Here is a 20,342-nt window from a genome sequence, read left to right on the forward strand (position 1 = left end):
TTAATTAAATTTTAATTAAATATTTTAATTTATTCAAATTATAATAAATTGCATAATATATTAATTTTATTTTGTTGTTTTGTTAACAAATTGTTAAATATATTTAAATTGTATCGAAATAAACGTGTTTAAAAATTATTCTCGATAACAAATATTAGAAGTATTTATTTGTCAATGATTTGAAACACTTATTATCCAATTAATATTTAAAATGTCGTACTAAATAATCAATATATAGTCTTGTTATCGAAATACCAACTTACACGAGAAACATACAAGGGACTTTTTGGTAGCACCTTAAATGAAACCGAAAAATCGCTGTGAATTTTCGAGCAGTTGTTGTTTGTACGAGCTAAAACGAGAAGCATCCAATTAGCGAATCTTTTCCGGCCGGCTTAAATTTTAATGATTCGTGAATTCAAGTAGTCTTATGAACTCGAACTCTCGAGGTTGCTGCGATTTGAAAAAAAAAAAAGAAAAAAAAGTGGGAGGCCTATTGCTCGAATTCGCTTTGGAAATTTTTCGAATGTTCATTATTTTTGTTTTGTTCTTTTATCTTTGTGTATAATCTATTATTTTATCTTTTTATTGTTTTTTTTCTTCTTGTTTTTTCTTTTCTTTTTAAAGCCTTTTTTTTTCCAAACGTGATACTATGCTCTTTTTGATTTTCTTTTTATTTTTTCTTGCTCTAGGAAAAACTCAATCACCAGCACTGTTTTTTTATTGTGCGTTCGATTTTTGTAACTTTAAAAGGAAATTCCCCCCTCCCACCACCACCGATAGTCGTAGAAGTACCGAAACGAAAAAAGGTTACTTGAAAAGTACAAGTAGAGTGCATTGACGAGAAATTTTTTTTTTTTTTTTTTTTTTTTTTTTTTTGCAACGACGTAGTATATATATGTGTTATCGGAAATCGATATAAGCCATAAACCTATCGATGTATTTCTTTATATTTTCTACGTTAATATTTTTTCCCCTCCTTTTTTTCCCCCCAGTGTCCTATTAGTTTTTGTTTTATTATATTTTCTTTCTTTTTTTCTTGTTTTCTTTTTTAATTTTTTTTTTCTATCTATCGAAGATTAATCGTTCTAGGTATACTTTTCATTTGAGTTAACAAGAATTATTATTATCATTATTATTATTACTATTATTTTAGAAACAAGAATTATTATTATTATTATTATTGTTATTAATTGGCATAATAAGAATTATCTTAAGTAAAAATCATTTATTATTTATTAGTTTTTCATAAAATGTTAACACAAATGAGATATTCTTTAGGTGTAATAAATATAATTGCAGAGAATATTTCTCGTGCAATATATATTCTGAACAATAAATTAATTATTTCAAGATGTATATATACATGTACATATACTGTATAATATGTATAGAATTTTAAGAAAGATTTCATTTGAAATTAGCTTACAAAAGTGACTCGAAATATCTCTCGTGAATTTCCATGAAATGGATTTTAAGCATTAAATTTCATCTGGCAATTTTACTTGATACAACTTTTACGACTTCCGTTTCCTCGGTGTTTTCGCTAATTTAGGATACCTAAGAATAATCTTTCTTCTCATATTCAAAAGAAATCTAGTGAGAGAACGAAAGATAAAGAATTAAAATGTATATTATCTTTCTTGATATCTTTCTCGAATACTTTTGACGTCATTTGACGAAACTTTGTCAAATAAGAAGATGAAGAAGAAAAAGAAGAAGAAGAAGAAAACAAGAAGATGATGAAGAAGAATAATTAATTGTAAGTAACCTTGGGAATACACTTTCCCATCGTTTCGTATATAATTCATTTATTTTTCTCAACGTTTCGTTTCAAAATGTCTTCTTTAACATTTAATCTGAGTAATTAAACTATAAGTGACGATTTTAGGTAAAGATGAGCATCGAATCATGTATTCTCTTTATACATAATTTTAATCATTTCAATTGGTCTCTTTTTATATTTTCTTGCTCATTTAACCTCATAAAGTTTAAAGATTTCAATCTGAAACTTAACACAAGTATAATTCTTAATTATTTCTTAATTAACAATAACAATTCACGATAGGTTTAAAATTTGGTTAATTTCTAGATAACTCATGTTTATATATCATGTTAATTATCATTACGTTTTTTTTATTTTTAGGAAAAACAAAAAACGAATGATTATTATGAGATCCATGAATTGCATCGTCACGAAACAAGTGCAAAGTTTTACAAAAAGTTAATCACAAAAAATATAAGATATCACATATAAATTAAATTGAGTGTGTTGTGATCAGTGATAGACATATTATTTAAATAATTATTTATTTTAGGAACAATCTTATTATAATAACTATTGAAGGTTTTTTTATTTAATGAATTTTTAATACAAAAATTCTTAATATCTTAACAATTTATATTCAAAAATTATAGTGTGAATGGAATTAGATAAATTTCATTATGTTTAACTCATCGCACACAAAATTATCTTCTTCCAATGTTCACTAAAACGTGAAAATTGTTTTGAAATTATGTGAAATTCATTTAACAACTTTGAGGATCATACATGTTAATAAAATTTCAACTTTCCTACGTATATATGGTACAATAACGAAATATATTAACACTAAAACTATTTCAGAATAATTTGCTTTTGACAAAATTAATAATGTGTATTAATCATTATACAAAAAATATATAAAATATACATTACAACAACCGATATAATACGATAATACATAAAAATAAGTTTGTGCATTTGATTAATAAGTGCTTTATTTGTACAAATGTTATCAAACTAAGGTAACTTACATAACAAAACAATGTTAACACGAAAACTGGCTCGTAAAACTGTCAAACGCTGAGAGCTCTATGCCTATGTTATGGTATATGTTAAATGTGCAGTGCTATATATGTGCCTATGTTTACGTGATACAATATACTTGGAATCTAACAAGTACCACGAGTTCGGTTTTCATGTTTGGTCTTGGCGATACGAAAAGCTTTTCCTGCTTGGAAACTCTACCTTGCCAAAAGTGAAAATATCCTTGAAATCACGTTAACGAATACACTTTTTTTATTTGGTCTTGTTTCTGCAACATTTCTCTAAAAAAAAAAAAAGCTTTTTATGTATAATCAAGACGAAACAATTGTTAAAAAAAAACAATTACATTTTTTACGTGCACATTCTCGATACGTGTAGGTATATATTATTATTATATATATAAATATTATAATAAATAAATAGTTAAAAATAATATGTATATTTGTTTATACATATATATATATACAAATTATTTTATATACATATTATTTAATTGTTTATTTATTTATACAGATTGCTAAATAGTAAACCCCGTGCATAATCACACTACGTTATCTATCTATAATTCCTTCTTTGCCTATACATACTACTATTACGTATTCGTGTTATTTGTATCTATCTACTACTCATTTAGTATTCTACCTATCTATCTATCTATCTATCTATCTACCCATTCGTCTATCTATCTACTTACCTAACTATCTATCTATCTACACTATATATCTATACCATATGTCTATTTGTACTTTTCCAACTGCAGTGTTGTGGTGATTGGTGACCTGTACTGTACTTGTGTTTGCAGGCCCGCAGCGCCAGTACAAGTAGCTTTAGAAGCCTGAGCCAGGTACATACTAAAATGACATAATCCACATATATATATATATATAGCTAAAATCTTAGAATTAGCTATTTAGCTGAAACATAGTTAGATCTTTTCTTAGATCATAGACACTATTGTGCCGTAGAGCAGTAGAACACAAGCATTAAACAATTATAAACATGGTATATATACTATATATATATTATACATTTAACATATATTATATTTAATACATACATACAATTGATTTCAAAAGTTCAATTATTACAGATATTTACGCAACACTATTACACGTTATATATGGTAGGATTGAGTAACAAGGAAGAATGATGATAATATTCTTATATTATTATAGAAAATGACAATAATCAAATTTGTTGTATTTTCTTCTGAAACAAAAAATGCTGCGATCTCGTAATACACGGTTACGTACATGGTACATACATATGCATGCTCGTGATTTCTACTTGCGCAAAACCTATACATACATTTAGGTATATAGAAAAAGAAGCATGGCATATCCACACTTCTTCTACTTTTCTATATTATATTAGATTATTCGTCTGGTAGTTGAACGAAATCCGTAGTTATTGCATGACCTTTACTATACTTTAATAACGCTTGTGTGTTTCTTACACAATATGTTAGATTAAATATCCATCTTACTTTTATACACATCTCTTATAACAATAAACTTCTTAATTATTTTCTTTCTATCTATCGATTATAATTTTAGCAATCATCGTTGAAAGTGAATGTGAAAAAACGAAGTAAGTATTTAAAGAAAAAAAAAATCGCGTAATGTGAGAATGTACATCAATATAAATTGGCTAATTTAATAGAAAATATGTGGAAATGATTTTGAACGTTTCTTTTTAATTAATAAACTTTAATAATAACGTATATATATATATATAGGTATATATATTATATAATAAATTATATTATAATAATATAAATAATAAATATATATTATATTTTTATTATATATATAATATAAATTATAAATATAATATTATAATTTATTAATATATTATAATTAATATATAATTATATTTTATTTATTTTTTATTATTATATTATATTATAGTTATATATTATAATATTATAATATATTATATGTTATAATATTATTTATATGCATATATATATATATTTATAAATTACTCCTAGAACTCATAAAATAAAACTAAAAAATAGAAAAGACAGAAAAAAAAAAGAAAATATAGGAATATCGTACGTGGCAAAAACCCCAAGTAGTTCGCAGTAATTACACGGTAGTGTACGTACTTTGAAAAAGTTCCTCGGGCGTAGATCTTTCGCGTTACTTATATCCTTCTTCCCTTTTTTTTCTTTCTTTCTTTTCTTTTTTTTTTTTTAAGAGACATTTTTCATAAAGTCTAGCGACTAAACCGGGCCATCTTTCATATCACGATGGTTCGTTTTTTCCGTTCCACTCGTGTGTCGCGTCTTCTTAAAAACTTTGAGACACTTCAAAGGGGTGTGTTTTTCTTCTTCTTCCCCCTACTCCACTCTGTTTCTCTCCCTCTTTTCGCAAAGTCGAGTAGATACCACTCGAGTAAAATTCGTGAAAGCTCCTCCTCCATGACCAATCAACGAAATTAACGAAGCGAATGTCGTTATTTAGTTAAAGAACGTTTTTAAATCATTCTCGTTTAAAATTCTTCCTTCAAGATCGTTGATCACTTCTTCATTTATTTATCTAGTCCTTAAACTTAACTGTTTGAATGAGAGAGTCTAATTAAACGAGCATACAATTTTCTGCAATTTACTATTTAGAATAGGGAAAATGAAAAGTTTAGAGATAGAGATAGGTAGTGAAAAAAGGAAAAAGGAAGAAAGTATAACAAAAAGAATAAATAACGCGATTTAACTTAACTTCGGGATAAGGAAGTAAATTCCAACTGAACTCGAGAACGAGTTTGGTTGTCGAGAGAAAGAGAAAGAGAGAAAGAGCTTGTTAACGAAAAAAAAACGTAAGATAAAGTTTTCCGTTTAAGGGTTGTGTGCAATCGAAAAGTCTCCTTAAACTCGTGACAGGTCCAGTTTTCGCACCATAAAGTAGTACTTGAGTAGTGGTACTTTGCAAATAAAAGGATGGAAAGACGAGCTTTGGAAACGATCGCTCGTTTGACTCGTTTAAAGTACTCTTCTGACGAGTACAAGTTCTGAAGATACAAAAACGATATAAGAGAAAACGAGTGTCAAAGAAATAAAGAAAGAGAGAAAAAGAGAGAAAGATAGACAGTTGTGAGTGACTTCTTTCATTCGAAATTGTCCGATGGACCACCATCAAAAGGGTGCGAAGTGAAAAAAAAAGGGCAAACGAGATTCATTCCGTTCGGAGCTTCGGCCGAAGAACGGGAACGCGATCGATGCCCCGGTGCTACACCTCAGACGACAGTGGTTCTCAAAATGTGCATGAAAAATCTTTAAAATATATATTTATATATATACTAGGATGTTCCGGTCATGTATTACTGTGGTTTTGTTATAAAATGTTGATTTAATATAATTCTAAACTGTTTAGTAAATTATAACAACACACAAAATAATAATTACAATTAGAATTGAATGGATAAAATAATAATACTGGAAAAAATATAATAAGCAAGGTTAGTAAATTTGAAAAAAATTTATGACGTGAATATGTCAAAATAATTGAATTGCAATATAACGCTATCTATTGAAAACTTACAGAACCTAGACTGTAACTTTTTTATAAAATGTTGATTTAATATAATTCTAAACTGTTTAGTAAATTATAACAACACGCAAAATAATATTACAATTAAAATTGAGTGCATATAATAATAATACTCGAAAAAATATAATAAGCAAGGTTAGTAAATCTGAAAAAAATGTATGATGTGAATATATCAAAATAATGGAATTGTAATACAGCTATATCTATTGAAAACTTACAGAATCTAGAGACTCAGATAACCTCAAATTAATAAATCTTTAAGTTAGCAATAAAAAATGCAAAATAATCGCGATAAAAACTATCCTATATTCTAAATTTAAAAAAATCGTACAAAATAAACAAAAATTCATTCAAATTGGTTAAGTAATTTCGGAATCCATAGTAAACCAATAATGTGACACTAACCATTTAAGAAAATTTCAACGAATTCTGTTATTTGAAATAACATCTATCAATTTCAATATTGTTAACGTACTTAAAATTTTGATAAATATATTTAAGATTAAAAAAAAGAACAAATTCAGCATAATTAAGATCAATAATAATTCGTAATTATTTTGATATATAACAAATGAATACAATTTGAGAACCACGTTGCTCTTAGACAACCTTTTTCACTTTTTAAAACCAACCGTTACCGCCACCAACGATCGAATTGTTCCATTTGTTCAATTATTAATCCAGTACAGCTGTTTCCAGAGCATGCACCACAGGTGCACTGACACGTTCCAAGGGCGGCCTCTCTTCGATTGCCGATTTTAACGGCCTTCTTTACATTTCTTTTCGTGTTTTCTTATTTAAAGAAGGGAAACAGAAAAAGAAAAAGATAGAGAAATAAAAACAATGAGGAATATAATCGATTAATTGATCGATTGATAAGTCTTAATAATCATTTTGTTAAATAATCGATCAAGAAAGTAGATGATAATAAGGTTTCGATATATGTGTGTGTATATATATATATATATATATATGTTTTATAGGACAGTTAGTTCAGTGTATATCCTATTAACGAATCAACAAGTATTACTGGAGTATTAGTTAGCAATATTTTATGATATATATATAGTTTTCTTAGTGATTTTAGTATTTATATAGTGAAAACTTATCGGCATTAACCTATATATGAGAATAAGAAAGTAGGACTTTTACTCTTTTGTGAAAAGTTGTTATCGGTTAAAAGAATGTACAATATTTGTCGCAGAAGTATCATAAAAAGGAAAATTTCATACGTCGCGATTCTGAATAATGCGATAGATAAAAGCAACGACGTTGGCATATGACGTGTGGTTTTATCTAGTGTTGCGAGAAAACTTGCCATGTAAGTGTGTACAGCACACACGATGATATGTGGAAACATTTAGAAATCGGGTCAAAACCATAATATCGCATGTCGTTTTTACGAATAAACTAAATAATATGTACGCATGTATTATCATTTAAAAAAAAAAAAAAAAAGAAAAATATATTCCAAATATAATGAGAGAAAGAGAGAGAGAGAGAGGTTGGGTAGGGTAGGAGAGGAAGGGGGAAGGGATTCTACAACGTTTAAATCGTTAAAAGGGCCATCGTACGTTTCACGTTTATATCGATCTGGTCGATGAACATGTCTAATGTTCGAGACTGGATGTCATTAATTTTCGTGTGTCATACGGATGGGTCTCACCCTCCTCCCCCTTGTCCCCATCCCGGCGTCATCGTAAAAGTAAAACTCCGTTAACTTTATCGATGTCATTTGCATCGTTGTTAATTATTCTTAACGCAATTAACTTCATTTTGATCGATGTACGTGTAATATTATAAAAGTAAAATGTCCCCATAGATCGCGTTTATAATATTATCACTTAAAATAATAATATATTACTTTGAGAAAATATTATCACTAAAAAAAATGAAAATATATAAACTCTTCGTATTTTTTATATTTCATTGTCCTTTTATTATTATTATTTATCAAAATTATTCCATGCTAACTGAATAAGAGAAATCATTGAATACAGAAAATCTTTGGAATGTTGTACACTCTAAAATAAAAAATATCTACGACAAAAATCGATGATCGATATATAATCGATGTTTTATATATAATAGTACTCGATTATAATGCTGCATATTTTTCAAATAAGAAAACGCGTGGGAAGAGGGGTCCTTCCTTCCTTCCTTCCTGTTTCTGTCGTTCGAGTGTAGCTTTTCAAGGGCGGGTTGCAGTCGGCCCCAATTATTGATCCTTCAGAACCGACTACCGGGTCTCCCCTAGCAAACACTCGGACAAAATTTGAGTGGGTTATAGGAGGGGCGTGCTACGAAGGATTTTCAACGTTTCTGGAAACTTCCCGGGGGTTCTGAATCTTTCTTTCTTTATTTATTTCTATCTCTTTCTAACTCGTATAAAGAAAAAAAAAGAAAAGTGTGACGAGTTCGTTCATCCAGATAGAAATAAAAAGTTCGAAAAAGATAACAAAATTATTATGAAAAAAGTCTTCCTATTTCACTTTATTTATTTTTTTCTTTTTGACGTTATTATTATTCCTGAAAATAACGAAATGTAAGAAAATATAAAGAAACAATTAAAGACAAATACAAAAGTATCACTAAATAAATACACACATGTGTGTTATCGTTTGATTACACGTTAAACTTGTTAAACATGACCTTGATAGGGTCGTTCAGGTTTATGGGTCTCAGGATCGTAACGAGACCTTTGGTGTGTTGTATCCGAAGGGTTGAGAAGATGTCTGTCTAATCGGCCATGGAAGCCATGCTCTACGGACGGCCTATTCCTGTTTCCCCATTTTAGGTATTCTCTAACACGGAAACAAATATCTCACATGGAGAGTAGTCTTCCTCGAAATTGCTTCACCCTATTACGTAAGCGACCATGTATGACCTCTTACTAACTTCTATGTTCGTAGTAGTTTAATATCAGAGGTGTTTAGGGTACAATGTTATTGCAGAAGATCCTTTAAAACGTGTTTCTAAGTTTTAGAAGTAAGAAATTAGATTATAACATTCACCAAGTTCTTAAGTTGTATCGATTTTCATTACGTTTTCTTTTTATATTTCTCTTATTTTTTGTACATGAACTTATGTATATGTGTGTGTGTATTATCGTGAAAGACTGAAATTGGAGAATATCAAAATTCACATGGAGAAATGTCAACACGTACAAATATGTCGTTGGTAGAACGAATATTTGGATTTATCTTTATACATTAATATTTCGAACATATACTATATATATATATATATATATATATATATATATATATATATATATATATATGAGATCAAATAATCAAATATATGAAAGGATAATATAAAGAAGCATTTAATAAAATAAAATTCATTTGATGCGTCGCATTTTTCTTGCTTTCAGATACTAATTTGTTTATATTCATTTTAATGAAACAAAATAAAAAAAAACCGAGAGATTTAATTGTATCAAATTAATTGCAAATAACAATCTTAGTTTTATCTGATAATCTAAACGATAATATTCCTTTAGCATTTACGAATTAATCAACGTGAATTTAACCATGAATTACAAACTTTAACATAGTAGTCTTTAAACCCATTAACCATCGTGTATGAAACAACTGAATGAAACTATGTAAAATGATTTTATAAATAGAAAATAGTTGATGCATATTTCATTCATAATCCCGCAAACTAATTCTCATCTTTTCAACGTCAAGATTAAACAAATGAATGAAATTGTCTAAAATGATTTTATAAATAGAAAATCGTTGATGTTTCATTGTATTTCATTGATCATCTCGCAAACTAATTCTCATCTTTTCAACGTCAACATTTAATAATAATAATGTAATAACAAATCGTAAAATTTAGGAATGTCATATGTTTTTTTTAACTAATATGATACTCTAAAGAGCTTCCAAATGATAAGAATGGAAGGTAACTAGCTAGTATGGTTATCGATTCATTCATTAAGCACATGGATGACTAATGTTCACTATCGGTATGCTCCATAACTTACAACGATGCTACGTTGGTCTGTTACGACTTGCTTTATCATCGACAATGATTAACATTCTGCCATTAATCTGTTGTAACAAACGGATATTAAATGGCCGCGTTATATGCGAACGTAGTACTAGTCTTCAATGAATAAAACAAACGCGTTCTTTTCATTTAAGAAAATATTATTTTGCAATATCTTCGATAAAAAAATAACATTCACAATAATTTCTAGACATAAACTAGAATAATATTCCAAATGTTGTTTATTATTTTATATTAAAGTTACATAATTATCTAAGTTTAATCCAAAAATGGATATTTTTGATCTTATAACCTATAAAATGAGAAAAAGAAACTACAACTTTTGTGCACACAATTTTCTTTTTAATTTTTTTATTTATTGTTAAAATAAAATAATCCTATCTTTTTACTAACATTCGATTTTCATTTAAGAAGACCATAAAAAAAGAAATTTGTAACCTAAATAAATTAAAATTTACTAAATTGTAATGCAGCGCCAACTTTTGTATAATTAAAGAATCAAAGGAATTAGATAATCTTTAAATAATATATCGATAAATAAACAATGAAAAAAATTAAGAATTGCTATCGGTATGTTCCATAATTTACAACGATGCTACGTTGATCTGTTCGGAATTGTTTTATCATCGACAATGATGAACATTGTGCCATTAATCTGTTGTAACAAACAGATATTAAATGGCTGCGTTATGTGTGAACATAGTACGAGTCTTCAATGAAGTTCTTTTCATTTAAGAAAGTATTATTTTGCAGTACCTTCGATACAAAAAAAAATGATGTTTTTATATATAAATTTCACTTTTTAATATTCTGAAGCATTAATAAGGCTTTAGAAACGTATATCATTCGTTAATAATAAACAAAAGATTTAATGAATTAAAAAGAGAAAGAAAAAAAGAGAAAGCTTTTTTATTTCGATTCGTATTCGAATACTTTCGCTATATTTTATTATATATATATATATTTTTTTTTTTTTTTTCATAAAATTCTATCGTACATTATTATTGCATCTATGCGAGGATACGGGTCCTACGCTTAAGCATGCACACACACACACTCACACACATACATATATTATTCAAATCCAGCTTAAAAATTAATTTAACGATACGGAAGCGTCGAATTTCAAATACAATAAATAAATAACATTTTCAACGATAGGCAATATTGATTTGCGTTGATTTGTTAAAAAGGCACAGCTTTAATAAATTTAATTTTTAAAAATATAATCCTTTTCGATAGATCCTTCCCTCTCCTTGCACGTCTCAATCGCCAGTCATCATTTCCATGAATTCTGTAAAGAAAAAAATAGAAAAACTCAAGAAATCGAATCTAATTTATTATAAATGTATAATATAAATTTATTATTAAAATTTTGTTTTCTATAATAGATAAGTAATTTCTATCTCTGATAATAATCTAACTTCTGTTAAATTATTATTATTACTATTGTTATATTATTGTTATTGTTATTATTGATGTTAGTATTTCGATTTATTGAAAAACCACTGAGTTAGTCTGATATCATTCTACGTCCATTACTACTTCGCAATATATTTATTTCTCTTTACAATAGTCAATAGATACCATAATCAATAATTTTTCGTCATTATATCACATCGCAACATTCGAATCGATTACGAATATAACCCTCTTTTATTACTATTCTTCTTCGTAACGCGTTCAATCATAAATGGCCCATTACACTACTCCTTCTTTTCTCTCGGATTATAAATTATGTATGATTATGTTCTGTTCTAGATACGTAAAATACAACGAACTATAAAGAAAAATTCTTTTGATCGTTTATTTTTTCCAATAAAATGTCAATTAAATATTTTTTTATTGCACTCATTAAGAGCATAATAAAAGTGTTTATAGAAATCGTATTTATAATTTTATTTTTTATTATTGCAATATGAAATTTTTGAATGATATTTTTTATATATTTATTTATTTATTTATTTATTTATCTATATATATAAATGTAGATTTCGTTTGTGCCTAATTGGTAATCTCCAAAAATACTTTACTGATTGTCTTGAAATTTTGACACAACGTTGCATTCGTATACAGCTAGGTTTTTAGTACATTAATTTATTCATAAAATAATTAATTAATTTAAAAAAAAAACGAAAAAGATAAAAGTAAGTCCAGAGCCATCTGTTGGTCATAGATTTCGGTGAGTGTGCGAAACAGTTGAACATAACCTAACTTTTATTTATACAATACGTCATATTTTGACTCACATGAGTCACAGTAACGCGTGGTGGATCACAGCTAGTATATTACAAATATATATTTTTTTTAAAATAATATATAATTATATTTTTTATTATTGTAATACGAAATCTTTTTTAACGTATGTTACGAACGAGAATAAATTTTTAACTATCAAATTTATTTGGAATTCACTGAACTTATGGATTTTCTATATATAGAGACAAATTCTTGAATATCTCTAAATCTTGAAAATTCAAAGTTGCATCTTTTCGAAAACATAAAAGAATTTCGCTTGATCGAACTTTCGAAGAAAAATGGATGGAAAAATGTTAAAAGAGCGAATAACGTTTTAAATCGATTTCGAGTAAATCGAACGTATTTCCGTTTCTATAACTTTTAACGAGACTTCCATCATTTTATTTATTTTCTTTTATAAGCTTCGTTATACGCGAAAGAAACTTTTATTCTTGTTTTTTCTTTTTTTTTTTTCTATCTAATTAACACACACACGTAACACGCATTTTCATTTCCCTCGTATATCATTTCTTAGTAATATAATAAAAGTAAATAATTGGAAATGGAATTGCAGTTTATTTATTTAAATTTGAATTCCATGAATTTAACTTTAAGCTTTGATGTTTTCATATGATAATTGAAATTTAAAAAAAAGAAAAGAATGATAAGAAAAAAACCTCGTTTCTTCTTTCATAAACATGCTTCCCCATCATGTTTTTATAATATAATTTTAATAAAAGATAAACTTATCGTTTTTTTCTTTTGACATATATTTTGACAAAAGAATAGAAAAAATCTTAGTATTTCTTATGTTTGAAAATGTTCATTTATGCATATATATATTTTTGCAAATTTGCAAGTTGTTAACAGTCTAATTCAAAGCGTCCATTTTGTAGCTACTTAAAAATTCACACGTATAATATGGAAAATGTGGTAAACGAGAAATATTCGTACAAAGCCAAGCGTGAATAAAGGTTGAAGTGTGTCTGTGTGTGTATAGAGTAGTAGTTCCTTTCATTCGTGATAGAAATGCTTTGAAGGATAGAGATATTACGCGTAATTAAAATTTTAACTTTTACACCTGATAATATGTGTAAGTAGAACACATATACGAACGTTATTTATCTATATGTTGTCCTCTTCTTTTATGATACGAATGGGTCTTCTCGTTATTAACGTTAAATTTGTTTGAAAGCTTTTAATATCGAAAGAAATAAAATATATTACTTGTGGTATCTCATTACCCTAATATCATACTACTGCTACAGCCTATTTTGTCTATATTTAATTGCTATGAGTTATAGAAAAAATAAAAATAAGATAAATGAAAGACACTTGGAAAAGGTCATCGTCAAAGTAAACAAATTAAGATAGATTGAAAGACTTTTGGAAAAATTCATCATCAAAATAAAACAAATTAAGATAAATTGAAAGACTTTTGGAAAAATTCATCGTCAAAGTAAAACAAAAATAAGATCAATTGAAATATACTTAGAAAAAGAAACTCACCGTCAAAGTCAACGGTACCGGAACCGTCGGTGTCAATTTCAGCGATCATGCCATCCATTTGATCAGGCGTTATTTGATCGTCTAAAGCTGCCAAGATTTCACGAAGCGAACTAGTTGGTATATAACCGTTACCCTCTTTGTCGTATAAACGGAATGCCTCTTTGAGTTCTTTTTGAAGGGCCTCGTCGTCTTCTTCTTGAAAATGCGTTGCCACACGATAAAACGAATCAAAATTCAATTTACCGCTTCCTAGAAAAATTACAAAAAATAAAACATGATTAAGTTTTTAATTAATATTTTAAATCAAGTAGTCAAAAATTGAATAATATTTTTTGATAATATATCAATTTAATTGAATATAATATATTAAATGATTTTATTATTATTGTTTTTGAATGCAATTATGTATGAAGATTGAATCATGTTCAAGATGAAATCATTATACACGGTTCATACGATAAACAATACACGTGTAATATACATAGAAAGTGAGGGGTGTACATATATAATAATGGTACTATCTGCATGATAATACTCCCTACTATATATACCTGGAAAGGATAAAGGACGCAGGAGTTGCATCAGAGCATTGTCTCGATTCCGAGGCAATTCAGAGGACCGAAATCTAATTTAAGGGCCGATTTAGAAGCTGAGCCATGCTACAATGGCTAAAGCACCTGTGAGTCTCGTTCGTAAACGACATCGAACGCTGATAAAGCCGTTCCATTGTTTGTTAGAAAAAAAAAACAAAGAAGAAGACTATAGGAAAAAAAAAGAAAGGAACTTTAACGACCATTTGGTACAATTTAAATCCATAGAATTTAGGATACTATACTCATTTCTCGAAGTAACGGAATCTTCGATTCTAACAAAACAAATCAACCGTTAACACGAACAATATTCTTATTTGACATGGCTTGATATATTTAATTATGCAAATTTCAATTGATAGGGTTTCAATTTCATTAATTTTGAAATTTTTGAAAATCCTTTATTTTGATTTTTATTGTATCATTGGTGTTTGATATGTTATATTTGGTATATAATTATATGTTACTCTGTGAGAAAGATATCGAAATTTTAAAATGTCAAGATTTCTTACATGATCGCTTGTCAACACGTAACAAATTTGTCAATTAAAAATTTGAATATTTGGATTTATTTTTATACATTAATATTTCGGATATAATACACCGTATATATATACTCGAATTTATGATTTTTCCTGATACCTTTTTCATTAAAATAACATCGTAATAGGGTAAATGTTAGTGACATTATATTTATCACAAAACTAGATCGGTCAGTTTTCCATAACTTTGTTCGTTATAAGTACAAAGAGTAATAGAGAAAGAGATAGAAAGAGAGAGAGAGAGAGAACAAAACGTTAATCCTTTTCGAAGTGTTACTCGAACGTTCCACTACGATACGATCTTAATTAATATCTTACAGTGGGATATAAATTACGTCAAAGTTCGAGCGACTTTTCTAGCTCGTTACGAGTTTCTCGTTCGTTAATAGTTTCCCCTATTCGATAGCGATGTCCTACTCTATTGCTGCAACTACTTCTTTTACTTCTTCCTCATTTTCTTCTTCTTCATTTTCTTCTTCTTCATTTTCTTCTTTTTATTTTTTTTATTTTTTTTTATTTTTTTTTAAACCGAAAGAATAATTTTCTTCTCTTACTTTGAAACAAGTATCATCGTATGAATTTTAAAAAATCAACAATTTTACTTTATTCAACCTTTTTTTTGGTACTTTTTGTTTATTTTTTGATTGAAGGTTCGAAATAATTTTCAAAATATCAGAAAGATATTAAAAAAATATCTAAAAATGGGAAAATTGGCTACTCACCATCTTCATCTTCCTGTTTCAATAATACTTCGAGTTCATGGTCGTCAAAAGTGTGTCCTAGAGTATTTAAGATGGTCCTGACCTTTTCCTTTTCGATTCTCCCGGATTTAGTGGAATCAAACATGGAAAAAGCTCTCCTGAGCACTACGGAAGTAATCAAAAACGAATTTTTTGAAAAAAGAAATTACAAAAAAATAAAAAAATAAAAATGAAATAAAAATAAGAAGAAAACGTTTTTTTTTTTCGAAATATTATGATTATTTTTAATTCTATTTTTCACCAAGGATATATAAACAAAGTTAATTCCAATTATAACGACAACGTCATTGCCGTTTTTACAATTTGTTTATACATATATAGGTTATGCCAGGAACGCGGGTATCGAAATAACGCGGCAGAGTCAATCAACAGTTTATTTTTCATTGGCAACCTCCTTTTAAACTCATCTGTCGGTTTATCTTTCAGCTTTTATGTGAATACTTTTTCCTAAAAGCTTAATTTTACTCCCAATATTATTTACATATGCATATATATATATATATCAAAAAATTGTAGATAATTTATAACATCGGATTTTGTTTTTCTTTTCTAAAACAACGACACATAATAATAATCTTTATAATAATATTAATTGATTTGTCTTATTTTAATATTGACAATATTAAAATAACAAACAACAAATCAAATTAATTTTAATTATCAATAAATATAAATAATAAATACTAAATTAATATTGACAATATTGAAATAACAAACAACAAATTAAATTAATTTTAATAATGTGTGAATAAATATAAATAATAAATATTAAATTAATATTGACAATACTAAAATAACAAACGAAAAATCACGTAAATTGTTATTAATGTATTAATAATAGTATCGTAAATATTTATAACTTGAACCAATTAAAATCTATATTTAAAAATATATATTTTGACAAAATCCAGTTGAACGTTTCCATATGGCGGATATAACACATCCGAAAACACTCACATGTCGCAATGACAAATTTTAACGAAAAACTGTGTCTGTTGTAAGATTGATCATTCAGATGATTCTGTATCTCGTAATATAAAACGAAAGATTTATATATCATTATCTTTGATACTTTACTCCGAACTATAGATGATACTTGTTGACATGATAACGATAGATAAATAGTATGCCGTGTTTTAACTTTCATTTTTATTCTTCTCTTCTTCAACCATGATCATAATAAATTCCTTTTGAGATTTTCTCGCGAAAACAAATCGTATTTAACCCTTTGCACACGAAGTTTTTTTTCATTCATATTATCAGCAACTCAATTTCGATAAATAAAAAATCATATTTACATATTATAAGTAAATGATATATGTACATTAAAAGAAAACTCACAGTTGATATGTTGTAGACAAAATTGAATTTGTTTTAATTTTTTCTTGTTATTTATTTTGTTCGTTCTCTCCATAGCGGAGCCCTCGACTGCAAAGGGTTAACTAACCTAATTTCTTTACTTTCTCTCTTACTTTTGGAGTGTATAATTATTACGCGTATAAAATTTCAAACAATAGTTCGTAAAATTAAATAAATTCGTAAAAAACATACGTGATAGGAAGTATTTCAAAATAATAAACGACAATCACTTACTTTGTACTTGTTCCTCGTCCTGAAACAAATCAAAGGAATGACGGCGTTTTAATAAACGATATAATTATAATTTAATAATTATAACTAAAGATTATTTTAATACGTAAGGAAAGAAATTAAAAAAAAAAAAACAAAAAGAAAAAAGAGAGATCACACAAAATGAATAATTAAAAAATCGAACAGAAACCTTTGAATGATTCGTTGATGTTAACGAGATAAATGATTTTGGTCAATTTCACTTGCAATAATTGTGTTGAGAAAGTCCGCTTCTGGGACTTTTTCAAGGTCCCAGAATAATTAAACATATATATGATTAATTATCAAAAATATTGAGCTGTATGATAAGTTCGAACGCATTTCCTTATCGATCTTGTGATCCTAATCGTATTTCGATCGATTCATGTGTAATAATAACAAAATTAAATAGAATAATAATAATAAAATAAATAATATACAATTAATAAAAAAATAAATAAAATAATAATAATAATATTACAAATAGAATAACTATAATAAAATTTTCCCTTTTTGGTCGAAGAAAAAGGGGTACAACAAAAGGGTGAACTTTTTTCCAAAAAAATAACTGTACTCCTTACTATTTTTCTTATTTTTTTTTTTCCACCTCCCCTTTATGCCCTCTCTCTATTTTTTTCCTTTTTTTTTTTTTTTTCATTCAATCCATATATGCACAAAAACAACGCACGATAGAAAAACCACCATAGAAACCAACCATTTCGTCGAGTTTGTTCTTTCCCCTTTTTGTTTTGTATTTTCTCGATCCTCCTCCTGTTTCTTCTTTTTTTTTTCTTAATCGTTAGAGTATCCAGAAATGGGGAAAAGATACAAAGATTTTGGGACGACACTTTTTTCGTTAATTTTTTTTTCTTCTTCTTGTCTTGTTATTTATTCTTCTTATCCCTGTTCTTCTTCTTCTTCTTCTTCTCTTTTTTCTTTTTTTTTCTTCACTCCAATTCCTGACCACTTACTCGCCGTTCGTTTCAACACTAAACGTCCAAAGCTGTGCCGAATATCTTTTATAAGCTCCAACGTGGAAAGAGTAAACTCAGAAATTCTACTCCCCCATACCTCCTCCTCCTCCTCCTCCTCCCGGAACGAAGGAACGAACGAGTTTTCTTCATTCGTTTTCTCTTCACTTCTCTTCTCTCTTCTCTTCTCTCTTCTCTTCTCTTCTCTTATTCGCTGCTATAATGCTACAGTTCATCCTGAAATTGTTCAACCAATCGGAAGGGGTCACGAATTCGACGTTATTTTCCCAGTGCCACTCGTTTCGATCAACTACTCTCTTTCGGTAAGGAAAGGTAGTTGAAAAAGAATAAAAAAAAGAGAAAAAAAATATAATAGAAAAAAAAAAGGAAAAAGGAAAGCTTTCGATAAGCTCATTCCAATGTTCTTCTTCTTAAAAGAGAAGTATCTCTTTTGAATTGCTAATTTTTTTATTTCTTTTATCTTACTTCGGAAAGTTAGTTTTTTATTTGTAGAATAGATCTTCGAAATTCTATCAGATAAATGTATATATATATATATAAATAAATGGTATATATTTACTAGTTATTTAATTTAGTTTATCTTAATTTTTTTTTTGTATAGATTTTCGAATTTCTATCAAATAATAATAATAATAAATAATATATATAATAATAATATAATTTTTTTATATATTATTTTTTAATTAATATATAAAAATATTTTTTATATAATATTTTTTAATTTTATATATATATATATATATATATATATATATATATATATATATATATTTTCATTTTTTGTTGCTGTTTTTTTTTTTTTAGTACAGGTCTTCGAAATTCTATCAAATAATAATAATAATAATAATAATAATAATAAATATATATTAAATAATATAATTTTTTTATATATAAAAAAATGGTATATCTTTACTCGTACTTATTTTTTTCCCCCCCGTTAAATATTTCCCTAAGGATCGGCAAAAGATACAAAATGCGTTGGAGAAAAAAAAAAAACGATGAAAGTATTTCACGTTTTTAAAGAGGATGCTCGTAGAAATCAGTCGGTCGTGACTGTGTTAAAGGAAAAAGAAAGAGAGAAAATATGAAAAGGAATGAAGTGGAGAAGGGGAGGGGACCTGTGCTATTTCAAAACATTCCAGGCTATGATATTGCTGCTTTCCATTGGTCTACCACGTCCTCCCTCGATGAAGAAACCTATCGACGAATTCTTTTTTTTATCGGTTAGCAAGAAATTTAATATATTCTGCCGAATTTTTGTTCTAATCTCACGTTAAATAATTCTTCAATGTTTTTTATCAATGAAAATAATCGAGAAATATAATTGATATTTTGTTACACGCTTATTTATATGCATATCATATTTTGTTCTTTTATTTTATATTATTTTTATTGATGAGATAAACAAACCCATTGATAGTTAAAAAAAAAAAAAAAAATCAAAGAATACAAAGAAAATACAAAGAAAAAAAAAGAGAAAGTTAATAAATAATAAAAATATAAATATAAGATATAAGCAATACAAATATAAATTAAGCTATTTATAATGCATTTAACAAAAAAAAATAAAAAAGTATATAAAGATATTTACAAAAAATAAAAAAACAATGAATTAAGCAATAAATAATAATTTGCAATAATTTATAATAAATTGTACAATTCTACAGTGAATTTAGACAGAATTTAATGGAGGATATGTATTGGTTGAAAAGATCAAATGAG

The 20,342-nt window shown here is 27.2% G+C and overlaps 2 protein-coding genes across 7 annotated transcripts in view; one reads left to right on the forward strand and one right to left on the reverse strand.

Moving 5' to 3' along the window:
- Positions 1 to 20,342, forward strand: part of LOC107063776 (neo-calmodulin) — a 139,257-nt gene that overhangs the window by 82,005 nt on the left and 36,910 nt on the right. For 3 of the 6 annotated variants that reach the window (XM_089176530.1, XM_015315863.2, XM_015315861.2), the window contains one exon: positions 3,612 to 3,653. The exons of the other annotated variants lie outside the window; for them this stretch is intronic. In XM_089176530.1, the coding sequence (XP_089032656.1) occupies positions 3,612 to 3,653 (42 nt within the window). The remainder of the gene's footprint in view (positions 1 to 3,611; positions 3,654 to 20,342) is intronic. 6 annotated transcript variants of the gene reach the window in all.
- TpnCIIb (troponin C type IIb) lies at positions 10,584 to 18,695 on the reverse strand. Its single transcript, XM_015315868.2, has 5 exons — positions 18,344 to 18,695; positions 17,614 to 17,632; positions 15,982 to 16,125; positions 14,128 to 14,376; positions 10,584 to 11,674 (listed from the first exon to the last, which is right to left on the reverse strand). The coding sequence occupies exons 1-5, from the start codon at positions 18,344 to 18,346 to the stop codon at positions 11,646 to 11,648; spliced, it is 444 nt and encodes a 147-aa protein (XP_015171354.1). The 5' UTR covers positions 18,347 to 18,695; the 3' UTR covers positions 10,584 to 11,645.

This window comes from Polistes dominula, unplaced genomic scaffold, assembly GCF_049000335.1.
Source record: "Polistes dominula isolate Pdom_NZ unplaced genomic scaffold, Pdom_raw_medaka contig_25, whole genome shotgun sequence".
Lineage (NCBI taxonomy): Eukaryota > Metazoa > Arthropoda > Insecta > Hymenoptera > Vespidae > Polistes > Polistes dominula.